This window comes from Erythrolamprus reginae, chromosome 3, assembly GCF_031021105.1.
Source record: "Erythrolamprus reginae isolate rEryReg1 chromosome 3, rEryReg1.hap1, whole genome shotgun sequence".
NCBI classification, from domain to species: Eukaryota; Metazoa; Chordata; class Lepidosauria; order Squamata; family Dipsadidae; genus Erythrolamprus; species Erythrolamprus reginae.
The window spans coordinates 119426197-119453324 of record NC_091952.1 but is presented as its reverse complement, the minus strand read 5'-3'; the positions used below and the strand labels follow the sequence as shown (position 1 = coordinate 119453324).

Here is a 27128-nt window from a genome sequence, read left to right as displayed (position 1 = left end):
TGCTGACTAAACCATTTAAGGTCATAGACTGAGAGAAGAGGAATAGTCATCTCTTTTTTTCCCTCTCTCCTAATCAAATCTTCCTCAAGGAAAAAAACAAGACATCTATCTTCCTCTTTGTACTCTGGAAGTCATGGTGAGCATGACATGAATCCCAAGACAGAGGAAACAAGCAAACTTAATAAGAGGCATTTAAATCCACCATGGCCTGATCAGTCAACTGGAAAATGTGAAGCTTTTATTTTAATCAGCTCGTAAGGCAGCCCAAGACCTTTTAAGACTGCTTTTGAAATCCATAGCTGCATATTTTCATTATCGGTTCCAAACAAAGTCCTTTCCATCAGCAAAGGGTGCCTTAACCTATAGTTTCAGAATTCAAACGAATACACAAATTTTAGGACAATGCTTTTTTAAAAAAAAATTATGATCTGAACAGGAAGGATCCAGCTGGGATTAGAAAGCTAAGAGAAAACTGGAGGAAAAGGAGGATAAGAAAATGGAATGAATCATTTCCTTTTCATAGTAGCCCTGAAATCGGGAGACCTATCATGCTATAACTATGTAGGTCAGGACCCAAGTAAAAAAAAAATCTCTAGGAATTTTGGAACCCTCCCAAAAGCTTCTGTGTGCAGTTCTACCACAAGCCGCACTGAAGTGTATTGTTTCAGCCTCTGCTCCAATTTTTCTCTGGCAGGCCATTTGCATTGTGAAGGGAATAATGTGTTTACAGAGCCCAAATATAAATACAATTCTTTGTTGTAGCATTGTTTAAAGATGCCAAAATGTGTTGCTGTTTCTAAGTGTTTTTGTGTAATTAGTAAGCTTTAGTGTAATCCCAAACTGGATCTGCCTGCATCTTTGGCAAATTAAGTGGAGTATAAAGTGAAGTGAAAGTCACCTGAAAAACCTTGCAAAGAATTTAAGTAATCCCAAGGAATAATTCTGGATCGGAGGACTAAAACAGTGAGGAAAACATGGAGATTTGTCTTCCTGGTGCAATTTTTGCTTTCCTTCAGCATATTTATGACCAATAAAACAAGACAACAGAAGACAAAGGGATGACGAGGGCCATGAAAAGATTGTTTAATTCCATGAAAATATTTTTGAAGAGAACGACTATTATTTAACAAAGCATTTAAACATTTAAAAAATCAACACGTGCACGAAAGATTAAAAATTACTGAAAAGTTATGACTCAGACAATTAATTCTCAACATTTTCAAAATAATTTTAGCCAACTGTGCAAGTACAAAGATCCCCCCCCCTCCCCTTTACATTTAACTACCCTCATAAACGTTGCTTTATACCACAGGAAGGAAAAGATCCTCCTGAGGAAACAAGTCCTGCCTTACAAAAACAGTAGCACAAAAGAACCATTAGTCCTTTACTAGAAGTGTTAAAAGCAGCTCAAACTGGCTGTTAAGCTAAATCCATAGGGTTCTTGGCTGGAAGAGTGAGAACCTAATCATTGTCTTTCGTTTGGAACTTTAAAATAAAAAGCCAGCATCAAACAAACAACTATCTGATGTAGTTTGGTCAGTAATGGCATACGGTCACATTATTATAAATAACCCTGTTTTACAATATTCCAAAACTCTAACCTTTAGTGTTTTATCACCCTCAATGTAAATACACTAAATCATCTGTGTAATAGTGGCACACTTAATAGTAAAAAGGAAGAAATTTCCACACAAGAGTCACACAGATTTAGTTTTACTGATAGTACAACTGCTAGTAACACTGAAAAAAGTTCTAAAGAAATCCAGCATTGCTGTGTTCAAATATTGCTTTGATTCCCACCTTTAGAAAAGCAGGATTTTAAATATTACCACAAAACAGCAGAAAGCTGGTTTATGAAGCTTAATTTAACTGTTCCTTTGCCCCTCCCATCCCTTCCCATATACTAAGATTACCCTATTTTGCTTAGATTCGATGATTTCATTAACATAATTCACAAATGGCAGACAAATAACATGAGCAATGACAGGGTGCTGCAGACAACTATATTTACATGTATAAATGTGTCCAAATCGCAATGTTTACAAATAAAAGTGCACATAGATCATTACAAAGTATCACTCCAATTTTTAACTGGTCCTTACAATAAAGCATACTTGGAAATAGACGAGCACTGCAGTTCATTTAAAAACTGGTGTCTTCTCCCGTCCCTAACTAAAAATAAAAATAAAAATAGGCATTTAAAAAAAGGCTCCATAAAAATCCTATTAAAAACATTCATTGGACGTAAAACAAAATCGATACATGTACTTTTGTTTTTCGATGTGTCACGTTCACAATGCACCTTGTGTTGTGGAATGGTAGAGATCGAGGAAAACGTCTACCATTGGCTACCAACAGCTGCAGAACTGTAGAAATATTCAGGAGGTCATACAGAGCTGAGACCCAATAGCCCTTGGCGGGATACTGAAGTGGTATTGTTGGCAATCAACAGATTTAGGCACTCGAGAGTTTTAAGGCAGCATCTGAATGACAAGCACTTAATTTCTGAAAAGAGTTGGTTGTCTTACAGCGGCAAAATCTGTGCTCTTTATTATCCTAGGATTTCAGTGCTCATGAGAAAGTATTGAGGTGATGAGGATAGGCTGGAAGGGCCTATTGCGGAGATGTATTCCATTCCCCAAAGCAGAATGAATGTTAACTTTCACAGCCGGTGTAATGCCAAAGAACTGGAATGGTCACAATGAAGAAGATAAAACAAACAAAACGAATCACAGCGACACAAACGGGCAGGGAAATTATAAAAAAAAAACAACTTTAGTGCTGGAGAAGGCTACAAATGCAAGAGACGAAGGAAGAGCTATGGAAGTACAAAACAGTAGGCGAACATGCCTGACGCGTTATCTAGACATGCAGGGAAAGGTTAGGGCGAGCATGGAAGTGGTACAGGCAGAAGACTTGTCAATGAACAAGATTTCGACTGGATGCCGATTTTAAAAATGGATATGGAAAAGGAGGCAGCCGAAACAGCCAATGTAAAATGCAAGTGATAAACAGCTAGCATTTCAGAACTATGGAGAGGATAGGTTTTCAAACTGGGGTGTTTGGTTCTGTTGGAATGGAGCTTCAGTTTACCACAATTTTGAACACACAAGAGAAATGCTAACATTGTTAGTGGGAAACATATGCCTACATGCTTTCATGCAACTGGCTTTCCCCCATCTTGTGGGGCCTAACACCCTCCCCACCCAAAAAAAGCAGCTGCATGTAACCTCCTTCAACATCTCGCCCATTTTCTCAGATACCCGCTTCAGGAACCTGCAATCCGAGAGGAAAAGAAGAACAGAACAGAATTACCAGGGGCTGTTCAAAAAAAGCGAGAAGCACAGTCATTGTTTCCCCCCTTTTATAAACATCCACCGCAGATTATTACGATTGTACTAGATAATGGCTCAGATCCTTTGCAAGAGTTCTCCATGTCACACTTTCTGGATAGACATTCACTCAGTAGGAAATTAGTGCAATTTAACTTCCAAATGGTCCCTAGCATCCAAGTGAAAATGTACAAGCATGAAAGCCCAAGTAATACAAGTTAGAACACTCCAATTCTAATCATTTGATGCCACAGATTAACATCCTCATAAAACAACCTTAGGCAACCATGAAAACTTCTCCACGTACAAAGACGTTATCTGTTCATTTTTTTAAAAGGAACTGATCTGCAGTTATTCCTATGGGCACATTCGATTGAGATGAATGGAGGCAAGTAAGAGAGACCTGCGGGAAGCAGTTGTAACTATTGTGCGCTTTTTGAACAAGACAACTAACAAGAGAAATGTGTCAAGTGTTGGCATGAGAGGCTGGGACTCTTCGGTTATGTATACAGAAACGTACAAAATCCCCAATACGAGAAAGAGCAAAAAAAAGAGCTGATCAAGCTATGCGGCCGCTATAGCTCTTGCAATCTTCTGCATGTATCATTTTTAAGAGTCTCAGATTCTATTTTGAAAGGAAAAGCTGCAAAAGTACTTACAGAATAGGAATGTTTGCAAGTCTACATCGCAACTCCCTAGGTTCCATTACAAGCAAGAAATGGCATGCAAGTCAAAATTTTCCTGTATAACTTTACATCGCGTTAGCCTGCAGACTGTCCTTACAAAATGTGTGCATGGGTGTCAATGGGCAGAGGGCAATAAGAAGAGTTGCTGTCCAGAAAATAAAAGTTAAAAGCTGATCTTCACTTTCATTTCATTAGTTTAGTTATTGCTTGGACACTGGAATAAGCTCTGGCTCAAGAAGAATAAATCGATTGCCCAGAGATGGTTATGCCCTCCTGAAACAATTTGTTCTAAAATGATGCTCTTTTAAAAAGAAGCAACAAGCTTTACAAACATAACATTAAGACAATGAAAACCAATAAAACGCGACCTGATCGTGTACTGAAAAAGAAGACGTACAAGTAACGTTAAGTAAAGATGGCACCGAGAACAATGTAAGTTATTTATATGCAGACATTTTCCAGTTTCAAAACTGAACTCTTTTAGTTTGGACTCCTGTGGTCAATCACATATCGAAAGGGCTCCTAAACAGCTTTGGATTTTTTTCATCCAATTTACGTGCTTTCAGTATTCAATAAGCAATGTTCATGGACAAGGTGATGGACTGGAGATTAGATATAGGTTACTGCACCTTTACTGTTTTTTTCTAGAGTTACATCTATGTAGGTAGTTGGCACGTATCCTTCTTCTCCATTCTGCCTGCGAGCTCTTGTCCATCCGTCTCCTTTATCTTCCTCTATAATATACAAAACCTCCCCCTCTTTCATGGCAAGGGTGCCTTCATTGTGACCTAGGAGGAAATCAAAACAAAGTGTAGCAGTTTAGGGTTTCTTGTTCCCTTGGAGGAGTTAAAGCTGGTATCTTTCTCAGCCCTCATTTTTCATTCTGGGAACTGGGGATCATCAGTTCTCTGCAGTGGAACATATGTTTCAAATGTAAGCCAACAGGCGAGAAAACCTGGTCTCTTGTTGCAAAGTTGAATCCTTGCCAACAACTGCTTTTCTAATCTAACATATGTATTTTGTTATAATGCAGAAGTACAATTGCCATTAAACAGAAACACATTACGGCATGCATTTCCCAGAAGTGAAACCAGATGCCATTATAAAAATGTACATACAATTGTATTTAGGTATCAGGAGCGGGAGGAAACTGCTTACAAAGATGCACACACAATGTTTGTGTTGGTGTGTGTGTGTATACAGTACATGCATAGAGGAATGTGCACATACACCAAGCTTAAATTAAATGCTTCAAGTGTTCCAACGTCCTGTAACTGGCTGGTGACAGATTGCTCTTTAAGAAATGATTGCTACCTGCATGCTTTGTCTTTGGTAGGAAGAGATTTAAGGTCATGGTTTCTACTGTAGCATTTACCTGGATGCTGCTTTCTTAGACAGGCTGTCAAATGTACAAGCGTGGCAATTACAGCTAATAATGCTGTGCTGCTGAGCTTTCATGTTGCCAAAATAAAAAATTGAATTTGTTGAGTTTTCCAAGTTGGTTGAAATACAACTACAACCTTCCCAAGTGTACTTACTATGTGTTAGGAAGAAGGCTCCTCCAGCCAATAACCAGAAAAGCCAGTATTTCTGCAACATGGTTATGGGGAGCATTCAGCAGGGATTAGCCCTAATTTTGTGGTAAATTAAACGCCTTTGAGTTCCCATTGCTCCGAAAGTGCAAGCGTCTGCACTATCATGTGCCTGCGAGTACCCACACCCATAATTCAATGTCTCCCTGCCCCCTGCGCATGCATGCAGTAGCCCACCCTTCTTCCATTTCCTGATTTCCAATGGGTCCATTCCTCGCCCTCCCCAGGCTCCGAAGGCTTCCCTAGAGCCTAGGGAAGGAGAAAATATCCTCCCTCAGCCCCCAGTAGGCCCTCTGGAGGCCGAAAATGCCCTCCCACAGCCTCCACCTGAGCTGAAAATCAGCTGGCCGGCACACACATATGTGCTGGAGCTTAGTTAGATCAACGGCTCATGTGCCAGCAGATTATGGGTCCATGTGCCATCTGTGGCACGTGTGTCATAGAGTGTTATAGTGTAACACTCATGTTTTGTTGAACAATGAAAACATCCCGGATTGATTCAAGGTCATTTCCATTTTATTCTACAAAAATTAACCTTACCATCGAATGGATAGATAGCTTTACAATGTCCTATAGCCGGCAAAGGATCATCATCTTCAAACTCGTCATCAAATTCATTATGGGGGCCATGCTGCTGGGGTGGGCTCCGAACTTCTTGGTTGGCGTCATCTGTGTAGCTCCCTTCCGGACTAAAATGCAAATTGATAAAAAAAGGAAGCAGCTTTGCATTTCTCTAACCCAATTTGCATAGCTTTGTCATCAGCTAAACAGAATCTCAACATGTTCAGATTTTATTGCAAATCGTGAACTTTTGTGAAGCAAACTTAAACCCACCCTATACTGCTCTGTACTGTCTGGCTGCTGGGGCCACCCAAAAACGAAGCAATTAAACAAAAACACACACACTCACAGGCTTGGAAAAAAGCAAAGAGGTTTTCTTTATATACAGAAGGCTGCAAGCCTCAGTGACTGCACGAGCAATGCTAGTTTATTAGTCCAGAAGGTCAGAGTTAATCACTCAAGCCAGCACCAGGAGCCTTTCTGGCTTACGTCAGCCAAATTTACTCACTGCCTAAGTGTCAAAATGTCCAAAGATATCCAAAGTAAACACGAAACCACGATGCATCAAAGTCTCTCTCCAAAACTGAATGATAAATTCCCACAACGTCACCTGCAAAACCTCCCTTTTTCAATGCTGTGGCAGTGTCTTTCATTCCTAACATCTGTGACTTAGAATCTGTTTCTGCGTTTGCGCAGCTGCTCTTGGTGTCCCAGCATTGTCCTGACCCGGACATTGAGAATAGGATTGTCCATTATGTCCTCCCCGTCTGGCTCAGATGAACCTCTGGCTGGAGATCTGACCAGCTCTGCTACTCCCTGTGCCTCTCCAGCCCCTTCCTCTCCCCTTTCTCCTTCTGGTTCACTTCTGTGATCGGACGGCCCCAGCTCCTCTGAGTCAAAATCAGCAGTCATAGGAGCTGGCCTGAAGCCAACCACAACATGCACAAACCAGAAAGAAGGCTGAGAAAATATCTACAGACCCCCTCACATCCTGGATATAATCAATTTCAACTTCTCCCTTCAGGATGCTGCTATAGGTCATTGCATACCAAAACGATGAAAGGTAGTTGCCTCTGTGACATCTCTCTGCTGAACACCTATTTCCCACAGCACTGTCTAATTTCTCATCTTTTCTCACCCTCTCACCCTTCCTACTATTTTGTCATTGGTTTGATTTATGATTTATCAATGGTTATTTATTGTGATCTATGACCTATTACTTGCTGTTCATATATGAGCTTATGCACCAGAAACAAGTTCCTTGTGTGTCCAATCACACTTGGCCAATAAATAATTCTATGATTCTATCTGTAAAATGTTACTGAAAAATACAGGCAGGGGATGAACGTTGTTGGAGACATATAATGAACATATAATGGCTTTTAAAAGCAAAAGTGCTTTGATTACATCTACCCAGCATATGAAAATACACAGCAATAATACTGGTGCTTTAAATGCGCTCAGTCTCCTGGAATAAAATCCTGTCTCTCTCCTGTTACATCTTCAGACTCTCTCCACCACACATGATTATAACGGAAAGGGAAAAAATAACCATATATACCCTTGTTTAAAATTTCAAAGTGAAACAGTCCATAATTTTTAATCCCCGCTTTACTTAAAATAGAAAATGAAACATTTTGTTTACCTAAAAAGTTTTTTTAAAAAAAAATCCAGACTGCCTAAAATGAGCAGAACATGTAGGAGAGTATGTTACTTTTTCAGCCTGCTTTGCCTGTATAAACAACCCTTAACTCACACAGTTTCAATCTTGTTACACTTCAATGACAATGTTATATAATGAAGAAAAACATATTTATTCCTTAGCAAGTTAGCCAAGCATATAAAACTGATTGATGAATGGTACAGCCTTTTTATGGGAAAAAGAGAACTATATGAAGTTGGTCAAATCATATAATGCTGAAGGCATTTTTGCAGGTGGAACTTTTGCATTCCTCTGGTTTTGTGAACACTTGTTATAAACACACACATGCACACACACTCTCTTTCTAAATATTATCTTTGTCTATTAAAAGATATGAAAGTACCACTTTTTTAAACAACTGCAGCAATTTACAATATATGAAAGAAATCAATGCACTAAAAACGCAATTATATTATAAAAAAATACTGGTGCTTTAAATTTCTATGCATATCAGCACATACCAGTAAACATGTTAAAAAAAACTAGGGGTGGGAGAAGCTGGTAAATTTGGGAAGCGGCAAGTATTTCCAATCATAAAGTTCAATAAAACTGGAACGGTGTAGATAAAACGTCTTGTAGCATGAAAATTTAATGCAAAGCCTTTCCGAGAGAACGAGACACAAAAACATCTTGTGAAAAAAAATCTTTTTAGATTTTTGACACACACACACACACGCACACACTATATATATATTAGTAAAATGACAGGGTTCTCATTCTGTTTTGTCAAAGGACTGGATGATAAGCCAGCTCTTCGGGGTGGGGGTGGGGGCATCTAAATGATGGAGAGCCTTATTCCCGAAGTCAGGTGCTGCCACAGGGAAGGCAGACTTCTGGCACACCTGTGCAAGGAGTTGCTTTGCAATGTAAGGAACATATTTGGTGCACCTCTCTTCCAATGATTAAGTCAAGTTGTACTTTCTAAGTATGCCTCTCTGTTCCTGGTTGTTACTGTAGGTTGGAAAAGGGGCATTTTACCGGGGGGGGGGGTTTGGAGTATACCTTTTTACCCCCCAAAAGAGGGTGAAAACCTGGGTGCGTCTTATACACCGAATGTAGCCCCACCCAGCCACCTCCGTCCTTTGGCCTCTGCCTCCCAGCAATTTACCTCCTTGCAGCAAACAGTGCAGAGCCTGATTAGCAGAAGGAACTCATTATCAGCTTCTCAACCCTCAGCAGATTTGAGGCTGGAGGCAGGCCGTCCACGTGCTAAACTGAAAGTGAAACTAGATGCAAGGAGGCAAAGGCATGGGGTGAGGTATCATCAGTACGCCGATGATACCCAGCTGTACATCTCCACCCCATGTCCAGTCAGCGAAGCAGTGGAAGTGATGTGCCGGTGCCTGGAGGCTGTTGGGGTCTGGATGGGTGTCAACAGACTCAAACTCAACCCTGATAAGACGGAGTGGCTGTGGGTTTTGCCTCCCAAGAACAATTCTATCTGTCCGTCCATCACCCTGGGGGGGAATTACTGACCCCCTCAGATAGGGTCCGCAACTTGGGCGTCCTCCTTAATCCACAGCTCACATTAGAGAACCATCTTTCAGCTGTGGCGAGGGGGGCATTTGCCCAGGTTCGCCTGGTGCACCAGTTGCGACCCTACTTGGACTGGGAGTCACTGCTCACAGTCACTCATGCCGTCATCACCTTGAGGTTCGACTACTGTAACGCTCTCTATATGGGGCTACCTTTGAAGAGTGTTCAGAAACTTCAGATCGTGCAGAATGCAGCTACGAGAGCAATCATGGGCTTCCCTAGGTATGCCCATGTTACACCAACACTCCGCAGTCTGCATTGGTTGCCGATCAGTTTCCGGTCACAATTCAAAGTGTTGGTTATGACCTATAAAGCCCTTCATGGCACCGGACCAGAATATCTGCGAGACCGCCTTCTGCCGCATTTTTTTTGCTATTTCTATGGGTCAGGCCCACCTGCACAGAAATACACAGCAAACAGTGTATATAATCTGTATGGTTTGCTGTTTGGCAAATTGCTAGGAGGCAGATTTTTTTTGCCCTTGGTTTTCTGCCCCCTAAACTAAGGTGCGTCTTATACTCCAGTGCATTCTTATACTCCAAAAAATACGGTATACATTGTATGTTCTTGCTATTGCAAAGCACAACTTTCAGAGGATTTGCCTTGCTGTATATTTTAGGTATATAAATAGTCACTAGATTTATTTGTTTTAGAAATCTGGATTTACAAACTACTGGTAGCGTGCCTCCCTGAAAATAAGACCCTGTCTTATTTATACTTTTTGAACCCTGAAATAAGCGCTTGACCTTACTGGCATACACTCAAAAGCCCAATTGGGCTTATTATCAGGGGAAGTCTTAATTTGGGGGGAAACGGGGTACATCAGACAAAAAATAGTGTAATATAGTGACCTCTCTCTTCCTTGGGTTACGAGATGGTTGATGTCACTGCTGTGCCTTCGGTCTCCTCTTGTTGCTACTTTACCTTCAACTTCAGAAAGCCATGCCTGAAGAGAGAGAGAAAACCCGTTACCTGTGTCAGGATGAAATACAAAAATTCTGTTCAAATGTCCAGGATGCTTCTGGAACCCATAAGCTATATTTCCTGTATATATGTATGCACTTTTAGTTGTTTTACAGGTGTGTTTTTTTCAAGGGACACTGGCCTATTGCAGTCTAAAATGACAGCCTTCAACATTATGGTTCCAGTTAGCCACTTGGTTCCATATGGGTGTTAAATGCTTACTCAAAGGCAAGTAATTATTTGGAAATATTTCTTCCTGTCCAAGAGAAAACAGATAAATGTAACTTGGGAGTGATCAGAAAAAGAATGTCAAGGAACATTTAAAAAGCACTAAAGGGAGATAGAGAATTGAGAAGGAATGATTGTATGTTTGTATAGTCAAAGGAAATAAAAATGTAGTCCAAAATCAATTCTATGTTCAGGTATCATGAAGCCACCACTTACGAACTCTATAAATATCCAGACACAGTTAAATTAATCACAGTTTGAAATGCCGTAGTTAGCAGAACTATACTTTATTGTGTCTTTGTTTACCAAACTTCCAATTTCATTTAAGAATAAAACTGACTCAATATAAATTCCCTGAAGTGTATTGTTTTCAACTGGGGCAGATAGTATAATAAAAATTTATCTACCAAAATATTTTTCCAATGGAAGTGCTTCCAAATATTCTATTAAGTACAGAAAAGTTACAAACTCCTTGATTCAGTTCAAAGGTAAATGAGTCCCTGTGGATTTTACTCCGCTAGTTTTGTTGCTAACTATAGGGGGGCGGTGCTCATCTCCGTTTCAAGGCCACTGAGCCAGTGCTGTCTGAAAATATTTCTGCAGTCATGTGGCCAGCATACTGTCACAGAGCACTTTATCTTCTCACTGAAGTGACATTTATCCAAGTGCATTTATATGTTTTCAAACTGCTAGGTTGGCAAGGACAAGAGCTCGCCCTGTCTCATGGTGGAATGGCAGGACTTGACGCCGCTAGCTTGGGATGGCCAGCAGGGGGCGGCCTTCTCACCACCGCTAGCTCTCCTCTGCCAATTCAACACCACCATTTCTTTGCAGGACATCCTAACACCGGAAAGTCCCTGCAGGGATAACTCACTGAGGACACAGGATGAAGAGTCGGACGAGCAAGCGGGCTGTCAGAGGGGGCCAGCGGTAGGTTGGCTCTGATCCGAATGCTGAACAAGCAGTTTGGCTGCAGCAGGGAAGGGATGGAGAGGCAGCAGCAGGTGGGAGCTTCCTATTTTGACCCCTCCCCCATTGCCTCTGAGCCTTGGGCTGCGCCACTCTAAAAAAAAATCCCATGGCTCTGCCAGTTTTTTTCCTAAAGTCCTGCAAGGTTTTCTTTTCTAAAGTGCCGAGGCTCTGCAAGGTTTTTTCTTTTAAGCCAAGATTTTTTTTTCCTAAAGTGTCTTTAGGAATGAACTGGAGCTCGGGTCTTGAACCTGGGCTGCTGCCTTTCCAGCGGGCAAGCTTACTGTCTTAACTGCTGAGCCACTGCACTGCTTGATACAGTACAGGCCTTGAATATTTTTAGGTATGCTGCAGGCAAAACCATCCACATAATTACTGTCAGTTACTGTTGCTGCATTCAACTGAATATTAGGACCTAGCTGGCATAGAAATGGAGGCTGGCTGCTGCAAATGGGCTGAAATGGGCAGCAGCAAAGATGATTTCACCTACTTTGATATGAATGACTCTGTGGAATGTAACCGTGGTTAAGAATCTGAAACGTTGTACTAATCCTACTCTAAAAACTATCCAGTTAACAGACTGTTACCTCATTCTTGTGGATTTCCATTCGCAGACGGTCCATGTTGTTCATAGTTTCCATTAATTTTGGTTGAAGACTTCCTGGATCACCCATTTGTGGATTTTTCTCATACACATCTTTCATTTTGATGAGGGCATCTCTATAGAAAAATACAGTTGTCAGTTCATCAAATGTTCAACAGCCTGCCTGTGTTTATCATCTGGGTTTGTTTAATGACTGCACCATTAGCTTAGTGACTGTGTGATTTGTTTAACAACAATTGCAAAAAAAGAAAGAAAAAAAATCTGAAAAATAAGTCTGGTCACACAAGTGCCTTGATTTAGAACAGAGATGGCAAACCTTTCTTGGTTTGTGCGCCAAAAGGGGGGGTGCGTGCTAGCATGCATGTGCTCACAGCCATTCCCTCCCCCATATGCATGCGCACCCCCCCACTCTGCCCCCTGCGCTTGCGCACAATCTCCCCCCATTCCTGTGCATAGGCCTCACTGAAGCCTGGGATCATCAAAAAACGGCCAAACAAGCAAACCGGAAGTTTGGAAAAACAGATTTCCAGTTTGCCCATTGTGCATGTGAAAAAAAGCACAACAGACAAACCGCAAGTCCATTTTTCTGAATTTCTGGTTTGCCCATTGGGCATTTTCGCACTTCAGGGCTTCAGAGTAGCTTCCCTGAAATGTCCAGAGGGCGAAACTGTCTTTTCTTAGTCTGAATATCAGCTGGCTATTGTGCACATGCGCATTGGAGCTGACATAGGGAAACACCTTGCATGCCATCCAATATGGCTCCATATGCCACCTGTGGCCCGTGTGCCATGGGTTCGCCATCATAACTGAATTAGAACTACAATAGCTTACACTGGATTTCCGGTCTAATTGTGATTGTAAATAAAGGACTACCTGTATTCTTTTTCTCTAGATACTAATTATCTCATTTTTCTTTCCCTATCTTTAAACCCTATAATTGTCAACTTCCTGTCACTGTTATTATCTTCATTCTTGCCACGTTTCTTTAAATATTTAGATGCTGGTGATCAATTAATTCTTTCATTGCATTCTATTCAAACAATAAACTTGCATTTCATCACAAGAGGAAGATAACTGTTCACAAAGTGAAAGATGAGCATTCCACCATCTTTTGGGGAATAAAAGTTAAGCTTTAGTGCTGCATAATGATATCATTCAAAGCCCATAAAATGTGAATCACACAGATCGCAACCGAAGAATCAAAATTCCAAGTGCTTAGGAGGATTTATGATAAATCAAATCAAATGGATGCTTGAAGCTTTCAAATTTCTAGGTACAGAAAAATAAAATCAGTAAATACTTTTGATCATTCTCTTTCTGCAATTCTCTGTTAAGCTCATCAATCCGCTGCTGAAGTTTTTTCCGCCTTTGTTCTGGTGGCAAATGACTAAAATCTTCTTGGGAAGGACCCTAAAATAAAAAAAAAGACACCAATTAGAAAGGGCAACTCTCCCATTGATACTTCTGTTGGCAGTAAACCCAATAGATCTTAGTTCAAAATAGGTCTTCACAAACCTGTGATAAAAGCACTTCTTTAGCCCATAAGAGATTTCTTCTGAAATAAAGCTATTAATGAAGTTGGAAGTAGCCGATTTCAAATTTCACTGAAACATTGAAATCTCCAACAGGGAGGATCACATGTCAAAGTTTAGATGAAGATTGATCAAAACCAAGAACAGCAGCATCCCAAATCTAGAAACCAACAGCCACTTCTTTTTAGCCTTAATTTCTAGTTTACCCATAGCACATGATAACAAATTAATTTCATAATTTGTTCCATTTTCTGGAAAGCTTGATTTGGGAACAGTTACATCATATCCCGAAATCAAATTACTTGGCATGAGTACAGACTGAATTTAAACAGAAACCATTTTTCATAAACTACAAAGAGTTCCTTTCCAAATCCCCCTAATATATTGAAGACAGTACAAGCAATTTCTGTCACATTCAACACTGGGAATATAATTAGCAAATCCCAACCCATAAACAAGCTGTTACAAAGAAAAGAGTCACAAATCCACCTACTTGAACACATGTGATTAACAATTTAATAAATTAAGTGTAGTACTCACTGGTTAATTACAAGCCAAATTTACAAGCCTTTATTTTAATGGGTTACCATCTGTTTAGAGAAGCTAACAAGGCGGCTAAATCTACTTTTCTACATAATTTTCTACTAATTTTCTAGAACAATAGTTTTACTGCAAGTATTTTTCAGGAGACTGTTTAGTGAAGTTCCTAAATATAATATGGTAAAACATGATTTTGTACCATCTTACATTCTACTTTTACAATTCAATTGATGTTAGTAGTGTTCTTATGCCACTTTAGAAAAACAGATTTTCTACACTTATTTTATTTTTATTTTTAAATATAACACAAGAATCACTGCCATGTACAAAAATATCCCATAAAGGCTCAAGATAGCCCAAGTTCCAAAGAAATTGAGTGGAATCAGGGACTGCAAAATCCAGTACTTTTTACAATGCTGCCTTCAAAACTGATTTCCGATAATTGCCTTCAGTACAATAAGCAACATTTGTTTCTAGCTTTTTCCACCATATATATGATTTTTACTGAATTCTGGATAATTTTCTGTCAAAGAATTAATATCACTGTCAGGAATATCTGCAGACATGTGTCCCTGCAGCACCAAGCTGCATGCCCTGTGTTTTTTGTGTATATTGTCATGTTGCAAATATCCAAAAGGAGCGGAACTTTCAGCAAAATGTTGACAATTATTTTGACAAAAGCAGAGGACAGCTATAGAGTCTTACTTATAGAAATTAAGTTTCATGCTTTATCAATTGGAAAGATAGCCAAAATTACATTTACATCTTCCTTTTTTTTCTATTAGTCATTTTTTTATCAACTTTCTTTATATGCAACAAAAGAAACGTTTCAATTTTCCTATTGATTCACAAAACTGACTAAAACATTATGCAGTATTATGATTGTGCATTTTAATAGTTTTATTATTAAGCTTTATTAATAGAAGGATAATGTCTTAATATTTCTTCTTTTATCACAGTAAATTACACCCAAGCGTCAAGTTTCATTTTTTACTACTTCCGTAATAGCATTCTACATCGATGGTAGAATTATCTTGATATATTTCACTGTTATTGTAAATTCTTTTTTAAAAAATTCAAATGATGTAAGTAGAAGATTAACTGAAAATTAGTAAGTTTTTTTTAACTAAACCTGAATACAACATGCCCAGTATATGAAAGTGCACTGGAAAATATGTTAAGTATTTTTTTTTCTAATTTAAGTCAATTTTGCAAAACATTTCTAACTGTATGTTAATGAAAAGGATAATGGATTATTTTATCACAATGAACCAGTTTTACATTACTTCTAAATAATGGATGAACCTATGTAATGTAAGGCCTCTTAGGCAAAACTAATTTTTCTTTTTTTCTTCCCTAAATGCTCCTTGTATGCTTCGTCTACTATCTCCAAAAACTTCAGAGCCCCTTTGGAAGATGTACAAAGACCTTGTTTATATTGGAATTGGTTGCAGAAATAAGACTTCACTCCACCCCACCCCCAAATAATTGTAAATATTCAGTCATTCAAACAGAACAATTATGTAAGACAAAAGACCAATTTTTATTCTTACAGACCTAATTCATATATAGTGTGTCTAATCGGTATAACAGAGTTCAAGTAAACTAAATAAAATTATTCTCAATGACAATGCATAAAACACATTCTACTTTATAAGAAGAATTTTAACTAAAATGATCCGTATTGGATCTGTACAATCTACAATAGCAGGGAATTTTGTTTACATCAAGTGCAAACAAACTAGGAGACAAAATGACAAACAGAAGTAGGCACGAATCTGACTATGAAATGGATAGGCTATTTCATGCTATTGTGTTACAAATTACAGCACCAGATCAGCACAAATGCCTTACCGTCTTCATCGACCGCTGACCAGTTTAGTTGGAAACAGAAAAAAACAGGAAATTATTTGCATACTTCCAACCAATATATAGGAAGATTTCTGAGTGTAAAATATCCATCCAATACAAACTAATCTGGCATATATTATTGAGAAGCAACTGCCATTGAATTAACTGGGGTTCATTATCACGCATATATAGTACTATCCTCATTATGAAATATTTTATTGTTATGCTCATTTTAAGTAGCATCTAAAGCAGTGGCCCTCAACCTTTTGGGCACCAGGGACTGGTTCCATGAAAAAAGGTTTTTCCACGGTGGACCAGAGAGGGTGTGGTTTTGAAGGCTGCCTGCATCCTGTGGATAAAACTTTGCTGGTTTGCATACTGGCATGCCATTGACCACTGCCGGTCCACGGACCAGAGGTTGGGGACCCCCGATCTGAAGTACTGCAATAAGCATACATGGAGGTTGCAGGGAATCGGGGTTTAAAACAGAAGCAACAGCCCAATAGTTCATAAGTACACGATAACATCACAATTTTACTATTTCTACAAAAAAGCACATGGGAACTCCATATAATGCAGAAGCATTTGACAATGGCAATGATCTTAGGTTTAGTCAAAAATACTCTTATTTAATTTAGAAAGAAATGCCAATATTTAAATAAAGCTCCCAAAATTCTAAGGCTCATGTACTTCTCTAGGCATTTTTAGCTAGGTTTATCCACATGGGAAAACTGTGAAAACCAAGTCATTCCAGTATTTTTCTCTGCTTTTGATCTGTTCAGCTGTCAATATATGTCTAAAGCTATTTGTAGTTTAAGTCCATGCCTTTCTTTTCAAGGAAAAAAAGAGTGTTTGGATTATCTTGTTTGTCATAATAGTTACGGCATTTCTTGATTATTTTCAATTTTTAAAAATGATAAATCGAAGGGTGGTGTTATATGAATTGTTCAGTTTTTTAAATTTTTAGTCTATTTTGTCCAATACAGGAAATACTATTTCAAGTTGGAATGTTGATTATAAATTAATAAGAGTACAGAATAATAGAGTTGGAAGGGAACTTGAAGGTCTTCTAGTCCAACCTCCTGCTCTATAGTCTATATTAGGGGTGTCAAACTCAAGGCCTGTGGGCTTCATCGGCCCCACGGGCCGGCCTGGAAATATCAAAGGACTGGCCCATGGTGCTTCTGCCTAGTAAACTGGGTCACATACAGGCCCATGTAGCCCATTTTTGGCCTCCTGCAGCACTCTGCTAGCCAAAAACACCCCTCATGAGGCCTCCATGTGACCTGTTTTTGGTTGCCAGAGTACTGCAGGAGGCCATGGAGGGCGAAAATGAGGGATGGGGGCACATGTGCCCCCTGCACCCTGTTTTGGTCAATAAAGTGCTACAGGAGGCCGTTCAGGCTGAAAACAGACCATTTTTGCCAGCAGAGTGCAGCATGAGGCTTTCATCCCGTCTCCCCACGCCCCGCCGGCCTGCAAAAGAAAGCTACAATGCTGATGCAGTGATACTCCTAGTCTATACCATTTCAGACAAATATTCATCCAATCTCTTCTTTAAATTTCCACTGTTGGAGCATTCAGAACTTCTGGAGGCAAGTTGTTCCACTGATTAATTGTTTTAACTGTCTAGAAATTTATCTTTAGTTCTAGGTTGTTTTTCTCCTTGATGAGTTTCCATCCATTGCTTTTTGTCTCACCCTTAGGTGCTTTGAAGAATAGGTTGACTCCCTCTTCTTTGTGGCATCTCCTTAGATATTGCCTATTTGGCATGAACAAACCTCTCCTGGGCTATAATATGGAACTGTATATATTTCCTTTTTTTATACAATGCAAATCATTACTATTTCCAAATGGGTATGGGAGATTAGATTCTAGATCCCATAATGTAAGCCAAGGTCCTTACAGAGATTGTCCATTTAACTTTCAATAGTGAGTCAGAAAGCATATAAAATTAATAAATAAATATAAATGCTCAAGACTAATATTGCATTTGGAGAACTCTTGACAGTATTATTAAATTAAATTTTATTAAATTTGGCAGCTATCATTTTTTCAAATAGGTGTTAAAATTCATAAATCTTCTCAACAGGGCCACTATGATTAATAGTTAGGAGAAAGCAGAGGCTGTAGACTGTAATTTTTAATGATTTATAAACTTATTAAATATAAGTTTATCTTACTGCAATAATTATTATGCTAAAAAAAAATTTCTCAGAATGCTGGATATGGCTATGATTAGAAAAATGCTATATAAGAATTAGATGTAATATGATTCCAGAATCTAGCTACATTTTAGAGATATAAAGGAAACCTAAGAAATATTTTATAATCTCTAACTTCCTTAATTCCAACCAGAGATGAGAACTCTTGCCAAATTTGCTTTTTCTTTTTATAAAATCTAAGTTATCTGAAAAACTGAAGTGTGAAAGAATAACAAAATTATAATCCAAAGATATGTTTTTAATGAAGCCTAATCATATAATTTATTCTAAATGAATGAGCAAGGTTTTTTGGTTCAAAATTTGCAGATTTTTTGGGATAAAGAGCAAGAATTATAGATTAAAACCAGATGCTGAATGGAAAATGATTACATCATTGTGTTCTAATTTAAGACAAGGAAACTATACGAAATCCATAGCCAAAAGAGAAAAAAAGACAAACCAACTCACTACAATGAGAACCCATATAATAATTAACTAGAACTGCTTATGATATCTTTGGACTCTGAACTGCTTCTCTCCAGACCAACATGCCCAACTGTAATACGTATGTAGTGTTATAATCAATTGTGATTCTTCTGTAGATGTGTATGTAGGGGGACATGGGGGAATTGATTAAATTTCTGGTTATCCAGGGCTCAGTATTAGACTCCTACATATATGAAAAAATGTTTTTCAGAGTAAATGATCCAATGCTACTTCATTTGTCATGGAAAAATAAATGTTGGTTGGCGATGGCTTCTTTCTTAGAACAAACCCCATTTCAGAATCTGTCAATATAAATTAGTAAGAATACTTCCTGAACTGCACTCTTAGTAGTAATCCATAAAATGATTGAACAAGAATGTCCTTCAAGAAATAACAGTAAATTATCTACTAGAGTGAAGAACACTGCATTTAAATATTCTTTGAATATTTATTATACATTAAAATGAAGAGAGTTGTGTTTTATGTGTGCGGGAACACTTAAAGTGCAGGCATTCTTTTAAAAATGAAAATATGTTTCCCAGAAGCTAACATTTTAAGATATCCCATTACAATCAATAATCTGAAAAATTAAAAAGCTTACTAATATCCAAGGTGGCATAAAATGGGTTTAACATTCATTATACAAGATTCATAACATACTGTACTTAGCAATATATACACTGATTATGAACCAGTCAGTTCACGGTTGTCAAGGCTAAATTCATATTAACACTGGAGGGCAATAACGTGGAGATCAATATACACATAATCCTCCACTTTTGACTACAAGTGAGCCTCAAATGTATGTTGCTAAGTGAGACAATTGTTAAGTGAGTTTTGCCCCATTTACAACCTTTGTTGCCAGTTGTTCAGTGAATCACTGCAGTTGTTCGAAACATTTAAATATATTAAAGGGTTAAATAAGGTCCAGGAGGGAAGTGTTTTTAATAGGAAAGTGAACACAAGAACAAGGGGACACAATCTGAAGTTAGTTGGGGGAAAGATCAAAAGCAACATGAGAAAATATTATTTTACTGAAAGAGTAGTAGATCCTTGGAACAAACTTCCAGCAGACGTGGTAGATAAATCCACAGTAACTGAATTTAAACATGCCTGGGATAAACATATATCCATCCTAAGATAAAATACAGAAAATAGTATAAGGGCAGACTAGATGGACCAGGAGGTCTTTTTCTGCCGTCAGACTTCTATGTTTCTATGTTTCTATGTTAAGTTGGTACAATTATTAAGTGAATCTGATGTTGTAACTTTGAATGGTCACTAAATAAATTATTGTCAAGTCGTGGACTAGCTTTAATTATGAACTTGTGCCTAATCACTTTACAATAATAAATATTTGAGAAGATGCACCTGATAGAAACACATCTTTCTGACTAGACCACATCTTGGGAAGCTCATAGTGAAATGAGTTCATGTACGGTGCAGAGCAAAATATATTGGCGCTCAATCATAAAGGACTGGCCTCAACTAAAATGCAAAATTAGCCTGCAGAGAAACTATATTTGGATAAAAAGACAACAGCCTTGCCTAGACTTCCTAGAGCAGTAATGGCAAACCTTTTTTGGTTCACGTGACAAAAGGGTGTGTGCGCATAGTAGCACATGCACACATGTCCACACCCATTCCCTCCCCCATGCACAGCCACCCTGCACTGTCCCCTGCGCATGTGCATAATCCCCCACCATCCCCACATGTGCACAGATCTCACTGAAGCCTGGGACAGGGAAAGAATAGCTAAAGGGCCAAAACAGAAGTTCAGAAAAATGGATTTCTGGTTTGCCCATTGTGTTGTTTTTCGCACTCTGGAGGCTTCATGGAAGCTTCCTGAAGCCCCAGAGTGTAAAAAACAGCAGTTCGTTTTTCCCAACTTCTGGTTTGCCTGTTGTGCAGTTTTTCGCACTCCAGGTTTCAGGAAGCTTCCCTGAAGCCTCCAGAGTGCAAAAAATAGTACAACGGGCAAACCTGAAGTCCATTTTTCTGAGTATCTGGTTTGCCCATTGGGTGGTTTTTCACACTCCAGGGCTTCAGAGAACTTCCCTGAAACCCCCGGAGGATGAAACTGCCTTCCCCATGATTGAAATCAGCTGGCTAGCGTGCACATGCGCGCTGGAACTGATATAGGGCAATGCCTCGCATGCCCTCCAATATGGCTCCGCGTGCCACCTGTGTTTGTGTGCCATAGAGGTTTGCCACCACTGTCCTAGGGGAAATATGTTTATCAGATGCAGAGCTTCTTGGAAGATGGTTGGAATGAAAGAATTGTAAAATAAATACCTGCCTTTCATCATAATTATTTCTTATAAGCATCTGAATTACCTTATTTTTTTAGAGTATAAGATGTAACTCCCCCCCAAAAGAGGATGAAAATGTAGGTGCATCTTATAGACTGAATAGGGGTATTTTTGGCCTCCCAAATCCTTCATGCGTAGTGTTTTGCAGGGCTCTGCGTAGCGTTTTCTCCCAAACTGGGCCCGTTTTTGAGCTCCCAATTCCTCTGCCTGTTACCTTTTCACTCTCCCAGTCCCCCAGAAGCACTCTGCAGGCCAAAAACAAGGCCCATTTTTGGCAAAAACATGCCATGTGGAGCATGCTTCTGGGGGCTGGGGTGGGGCAAAAACACGATACCTGGGAGGCCAAAACTATTTTTTATTGTTTTCCTCCTGTAAAATTAGGTTTGTCTTATAGTCCGGTATGTCTTATAGTCTGAAAAATAGGGTAAGTATGGGTAGCTGTCAAAATGACTTTTTTAAATTCCTAAAAAAAAAAATAGATATCCTTTGTCAGCAAATAAGATAGTATTCAGCCTTTTTAAAAACAATTATCTCACTTCTCTTTTCTTACCAACAACTTCTAGTTCCCAATGCTGTATTAATATTAATGCCAATATTAAGTACACTCCGGAAACAATGAGAACATGCACTCAGCATCTTCTTTGTAATACCATCAGAGTCAGCTATTTTTAATGTTAACATTCATCGTGGAGCTCAGCCAAGCTATTTCACAACATGGAATTAAGCAACATGGTTGTCGATCACACCACTGCCAGTAGAAAACTTACGATGGTGAAAGGTACTACAAAAGCCACACAGAAGCACACCATAGCGCTATCATGCACCTACACAACTCAAAAAAAACTTACCCCTCTGTTGAGGCTTTTGAAAGAAGGCATTCTGGGCTTCCCTGCCTTCATTTCATTCATGCAATAATGCATTTGTTCAATGGAGAATATAGTATACTGGGAATCATTAGAAGTACTGGATGTGTATAAAGTAATAGGGGTAAGGGGTGGGGATTGTGGCTGATATAGAAAGAAAGGAAGAGATCAGGCAAACATTCAAAGTGGTGAAAATTCTGTCTTCTCCTTTCAATACAGAAACAAATAATGAATTGGATCCAGAGTAACAAAGGAACAGAATTCTGCAAACTGAATGCCCAACTGGAAAGAAGGGGAGATTTTAACCAAATACCTCTATTTCTGAAACCTATAGTAACTATCTTTTCATAAATAAAGATTGGAGGGCTTTAAAAATAACACGAAAGGTGGAACTGGAGGTGGAGAGAGGGAACAGATGAAAACAATCTTCTTTCACATTACATAGCCCCCATTATACGAGTAATTCACCTTAGAGCAGGAGTCCCCAAATTTGGCAACTTTAAGACTTGTGGACAAGTCTTAAAGTTGCCAAGTTTGAAGACTTCTGCTTTAAGGAATGGAAAAAAGTTTCTTCCATTTCGGTACACTGGGTCTGGATCCAAGCTCATATGATTGTATATTTTCATCATTATAATTATCAGCATCATCATCTATTATCCTAATACCTGTATCATAATAAAAATAACTGATAATATTTCAGGCATCACAAAGCTCTTGTTTTTAACTAGCAAAATGCTAAAGAAACCAAGTTGAGGTTAGAAGAATGTCAAAATCACAGTGAAGCCCTTTTGGACTAACTCAAAATTACACTAATAAACTTCAGTCATAAAAGGAAATACATGCAATAGGCATTGGCATTTTATTTATATATGTGGTGTATTACGTTTGATTCTTGCTACGAAAAAATGAAATGAAAACCTTATTTTATCCCTAATTTGAACACTCGTTTTAATGATACATAAAACCAGTGGCTTCAAATATTAATAGAGATACACCATGTAGTTAGAAATTAGTTGCATTCTTTAATCTAAAGCAGGTGTGTCGAACCTTTTAGCTTGCCTCGACTATAATAAGTAAAAAGGGATTGTATTGGGCGCCATATAAATATATAATGTAGTTAATATATATTAATGCACATAAATTTAAAATTATACAATATTGTAGGCTGCATTACTAGCTGCCCACAGCCGAATGAAGCTCATGGGTTGGACACACCTGATCTAAAGTATTAAAATTTTCTGCACAAATTTCCCATACAATCCACCACAATTAAATCAAATGAAGAAAAATAAAACATTTTAATGCTCATTGCTAGTTCCAATGCCAATAATATTCACAATTATAGGGTCAACTTAAACTTAATATTGCTAGATTTTCATATTAACACTAACTTCAATTTGAACCTTCATGTCAGCTACGTTTCAACAGTATTCACCTTTTCCCAAGTTTTATCTTATAAACATGAAGCCATCCTCAACAAAGCTTCTCCAGGACAAACAAAGCTTAAGTAAACTATCCTCTGAATGTGCTACATTTATCATGTAAGTTAAAAACCGATTGTGCTTCAGTCCACCAGAACACTTCAATTTCAACAAGTACAGTTCCACATGGATAGCAAAAGATTGCAAGCTCTAACAGTTTAGCAACAATCTCAGAGGCTGCTACAACTGTTCAGATCAGCTACAGGAATTTCTGGCCAAGTCACTGTCTGGTATACACAATAATTTTAAAATTACAGGGTAATTTCAGTATCTATAATCCTAATCAGTCACAGTACTGTATATGCTTTTGGCTTGCTGGGACTCAGTTGCTGGAATTCCATAGTTGAATTATGTAGGGATGAGTGTTCGTAATAGCTCTTATATTCTTGAACATGCTAGAAGCCAGTTTCTAAAAGGAACAGTTTTGCCCCTACAATCAGCCAACAAGAATCAATCTGATTATTCGGTTGAAATAGGCAACATTTAATCACCAATTACAACCTTGAATGTGCAATCATAGGATACATTTTTATTTTTTTTTACCTTTGGTTTCTTTCCAAAAAGCCAGAGTTTTCCCTTAGCCTTGCCCACAGTGGTTTTTGCATCGATTTTCATTCCTTCCTGTTTTGGGGTGCTGATCGTTCCATCAGAAACAGTCCTATAAATGTGTTGACTATAATCTTCAAATGGAAAATCTCCAGGAGGTTCAAAGCCCGACTTAAAGGAGTCTATTACAAGTTGAGAATCCTTTATGGGAGAAACAAAACACAGTTAATTGCCTTAAATATCGCATTTAATTAATATTGCACTTAAAGACTATCAATCATGGTACTCGAGATCAAGAAATCAAAATCATGAATATTTTTATTGTTAAGGTCACAGCAACAAAATTTTGCAAGTCTGAAAGTGCCCCCCCCCCAACTTTATGTTCCAGAAAACTAGGAAGGATCAATTCTGAAATGATTCCTCAAATCACATTTCTATTTGGATTTTGTTTAATTGACCACGGTCTAGGTTGCAGTTCTTCCTCTTACAACTCTAGATTATTCCTTTCAGGGATTCCCAGTGGGGGGAAGCAAAGGGAGATCCCTGCAGTAGAATGACAGGCACTTCGGCCAGCAATAAAAGTCACAATGTGGAGCATCCTAGTGGCGCCGGCTCGGGTTCGTAAGTGGAAAATTGTTCAAGAGAAGAGGTAAAAAAATCTTAAACACGTGCTTCGTAAGTAGAGGTACCAATGTATTTCCATTTTTCTAACTCCTATTTTTGTCAGGTATATTTCCTTTCCTTTTATTGTTATATTGGATCGTTACATAGAATCTATCCAAGAAATGCATTGATTCCCAAGATACAGACCCTTTCATTTTTATCAAGCACTGAACACAAGAAATTCCATTTGGAATAAAAGGGACTTAAGTAGAGGCAGGAAGCAGTTTCTTATCATCTTATCACATTTGAAGCCATCTCTAACAAATACAGAATCAGGGATGCCAAATACTGCAACTCCTATCTTAATAGGTTTGCTGTAATACAGTGGAACCCCGACATAAGAGCTGCTCTACTTAAGAGCAACTCGAGATAAGAGCTGGGAGGGGAGAGATATTTTTGTTCTACTTACAAGCCCAAATTCGAGATACAAGCGCCAAGGAGCTGTCTCCTGAAGCCAAACGCTAACTTCCGCGTTCGGCTTCAGGAGACAGCTGCGAAGCGGCGCGCGTGTTTTAAAAGGTTGCAGCCGGTCTGGGGGGCTCGGGGGGGTGCTTGCAGCCTTCTTTCTTGCTCTTTTTCTTTCTCTCTTTTACCTTCCCTTCCTCTATTTCTTCTTTTCTTTCTCCTTCCCACCTTCTTCCCTCCCTCCCTCCCTTCACTCATTCCTCTCTTACTCTCCCCTTTCATAAGTTTCCTTGCTTCCTTCCTCTGTTCCTGTCCCTTCCCCCTTTCTTTCTTTCTTTCTTTCTTTCTTTCTTTCTTTCTTTCTTTCTTTCTTGCTCTTTTTCTTTCTCTCTTTTACCTTCCCTTCCTCTATTTCTTCTTTTCTTTCTCCTTCCCACCTTCTTCCCTCCCTCCCTTCACTCATTCCTCTCTTACTCTCCCCTTTCATAAGTTTCCTTGCTTCCTTCCTCTGTTCCTGTCCCTTCCCTCTTTCCTTCCTTCCTTCCCACCCTCCGTCCATTCATTCACCCATTCCTCTCTTGATCGCTTAAAGCCGGTCCCTGGTGCAAAAAGGGTTGGGGACCTCTGTCCTACAGGATTGGGTGGCAGAGAAGTTGAACATATGTAAATTTAAAAGTTTAAGAAAGTTTACAAGTTAAGTGAAAGAAACTTCATTATTCATTTATATGTACATGTACATTTCTTCATTAAAAACATGTCTTTCTGCATAATTTAGACTAACTTTGTGAGTTTTTTGAGGGCTGGAACCAATTAAAATTATTTACATTAATTCCTATGGGGAAAAGTCGTTCGAGATAAGAGCTGCTCGACTTAAGAGCCCAGGTCCGGAACGAATTAAACTCGTATCTCGAGGTACCACTGTATGTGTTTACATCTCTTGAAATCAGTCAACTCTAATTTTGACATAGTGTAATACACACATTAATCATTCAGGCTCAGTTGCTAACAACATTCTTAAGGAAATTATATACGTACACTTAAAATCCAGTTCTACAAGATTAAAAATTATGCTAGAGCAGGGTTAAAAATTATGCATTGATTGGCATCTAGATTTAATATTGGCATCTAGATTTAATATTCTCTTATTTGGGATATGTGAAAATATAAAGATTGATTTCCTTTTGAAATAGGCTATATTAAATATCCACAGTGCTTAGAGACATAAAAATGAAACATGCTATATTTACATTATTATCTATATCAATGTGCAAACCTAAAACCCTAAGAGTAGACTGGCTGCCATCTCTCTCTCTCTCTCTCTGAATTATGCAGAACAAATTTAACTTACCCTGCGGTCATCAACTGATTTGGCTGCAGCAATCATTCCTTCTATACATTTTGAGACTATTGGAATAACTTTCCGCTCAGAATCTGCAAATCCTTTATAACATTCGCTAAGTTTGATGGTTCGTCGTTCATCCATTTCTTGAAGGTGCTAAATAATAAAGGAGAGATTGAACATCTTTATAGTAACATTCCAAATAGAATGGAACAATGTCCTCCCTATAATTATCATTTGTACAATTTGTGGTGTTTTAACTAAACCTCATTTTTACAAATGGCATTCACAGCTAATGCTTTCTAAAATCAATTAGAATTGGCAAGTACTAACTACAGTCATCGATAATTAAAGTTGTGATTTGTATTCCACATGCAACCTAAGACTGTGGTAATAAAAATAAGAAAGAATAACTTAAGAACTAGCATTTTTCTTACAAAACAAACTCTGCTACTATAAAGTTTATGCCATAATTAACCAGTTAGCCTTTTGTTGATGTCTAAAACATTTTCAAATCTCACAAATAACACAAAGTTGGATGGACGTTCTTCATTTTTAGCATGATATTCTATATTTAAAACTAAATAGTACAGTGATACCTTGTCTTACGAACCCCTCGTCATACGAACTTTTCGTCATACGAACCCGGGGTTTACGATTTGTTTGCCTTGTCTTAAGAACCATTTTCACCTTACAAACCCGAGCCAGGGCCGTGTGCTCTCTTACTGCACAT

At 38.5% G+C, this 27128-nt stretch overlaps 1 protein-coding gene across 2 annotated transcripts in view; it reads right to left on the bottom strand.

Moving 5' to 3' along the window:
* Positions 1–1067: 1067 nt before the first annotated feature.
* FNBP1L (formin binding protein 1 like) overlaps positions 1068–27128 on the bottom strand; it is a 63544-nt gene continuing 37483 nt past the window's right edge. The window contains exons 8-15 of one of the 2 annotated variants that reach the window (XM_070746496.1): positions 26405–26551; positions 23986–24189; positions 13474–13583; positions 12157–12289; positions 10261–10355; positions 6151–6299; positions 4648–4806; positions 1068–3276 (exon numbers count right to left, since the gene is read on the bottom strand). In XM_070746496.1, the coding sequence (XP_070602597.1) occupies positions 3269–3276; positions 4648–4806; positions 6151–6299; positions 10261–10355; positions 12157–12289; positions 13474–13583; positions 23986–24189; positions 26405–26551 (1005 nt within the window). In that variant the 3' untranslated portion in view covers positions 1068–3268. Of the gene's footprint in view, positions 4807–6150; positions 6300–10260; positions 10356–12156; positions 12290–13473; positions 13584–23985; positions 24190–26404; positions 26552–27128 lie in introns of both variants that reach the window. The other variant, XM_070746495.1, reaches the window with a different exon arrangement.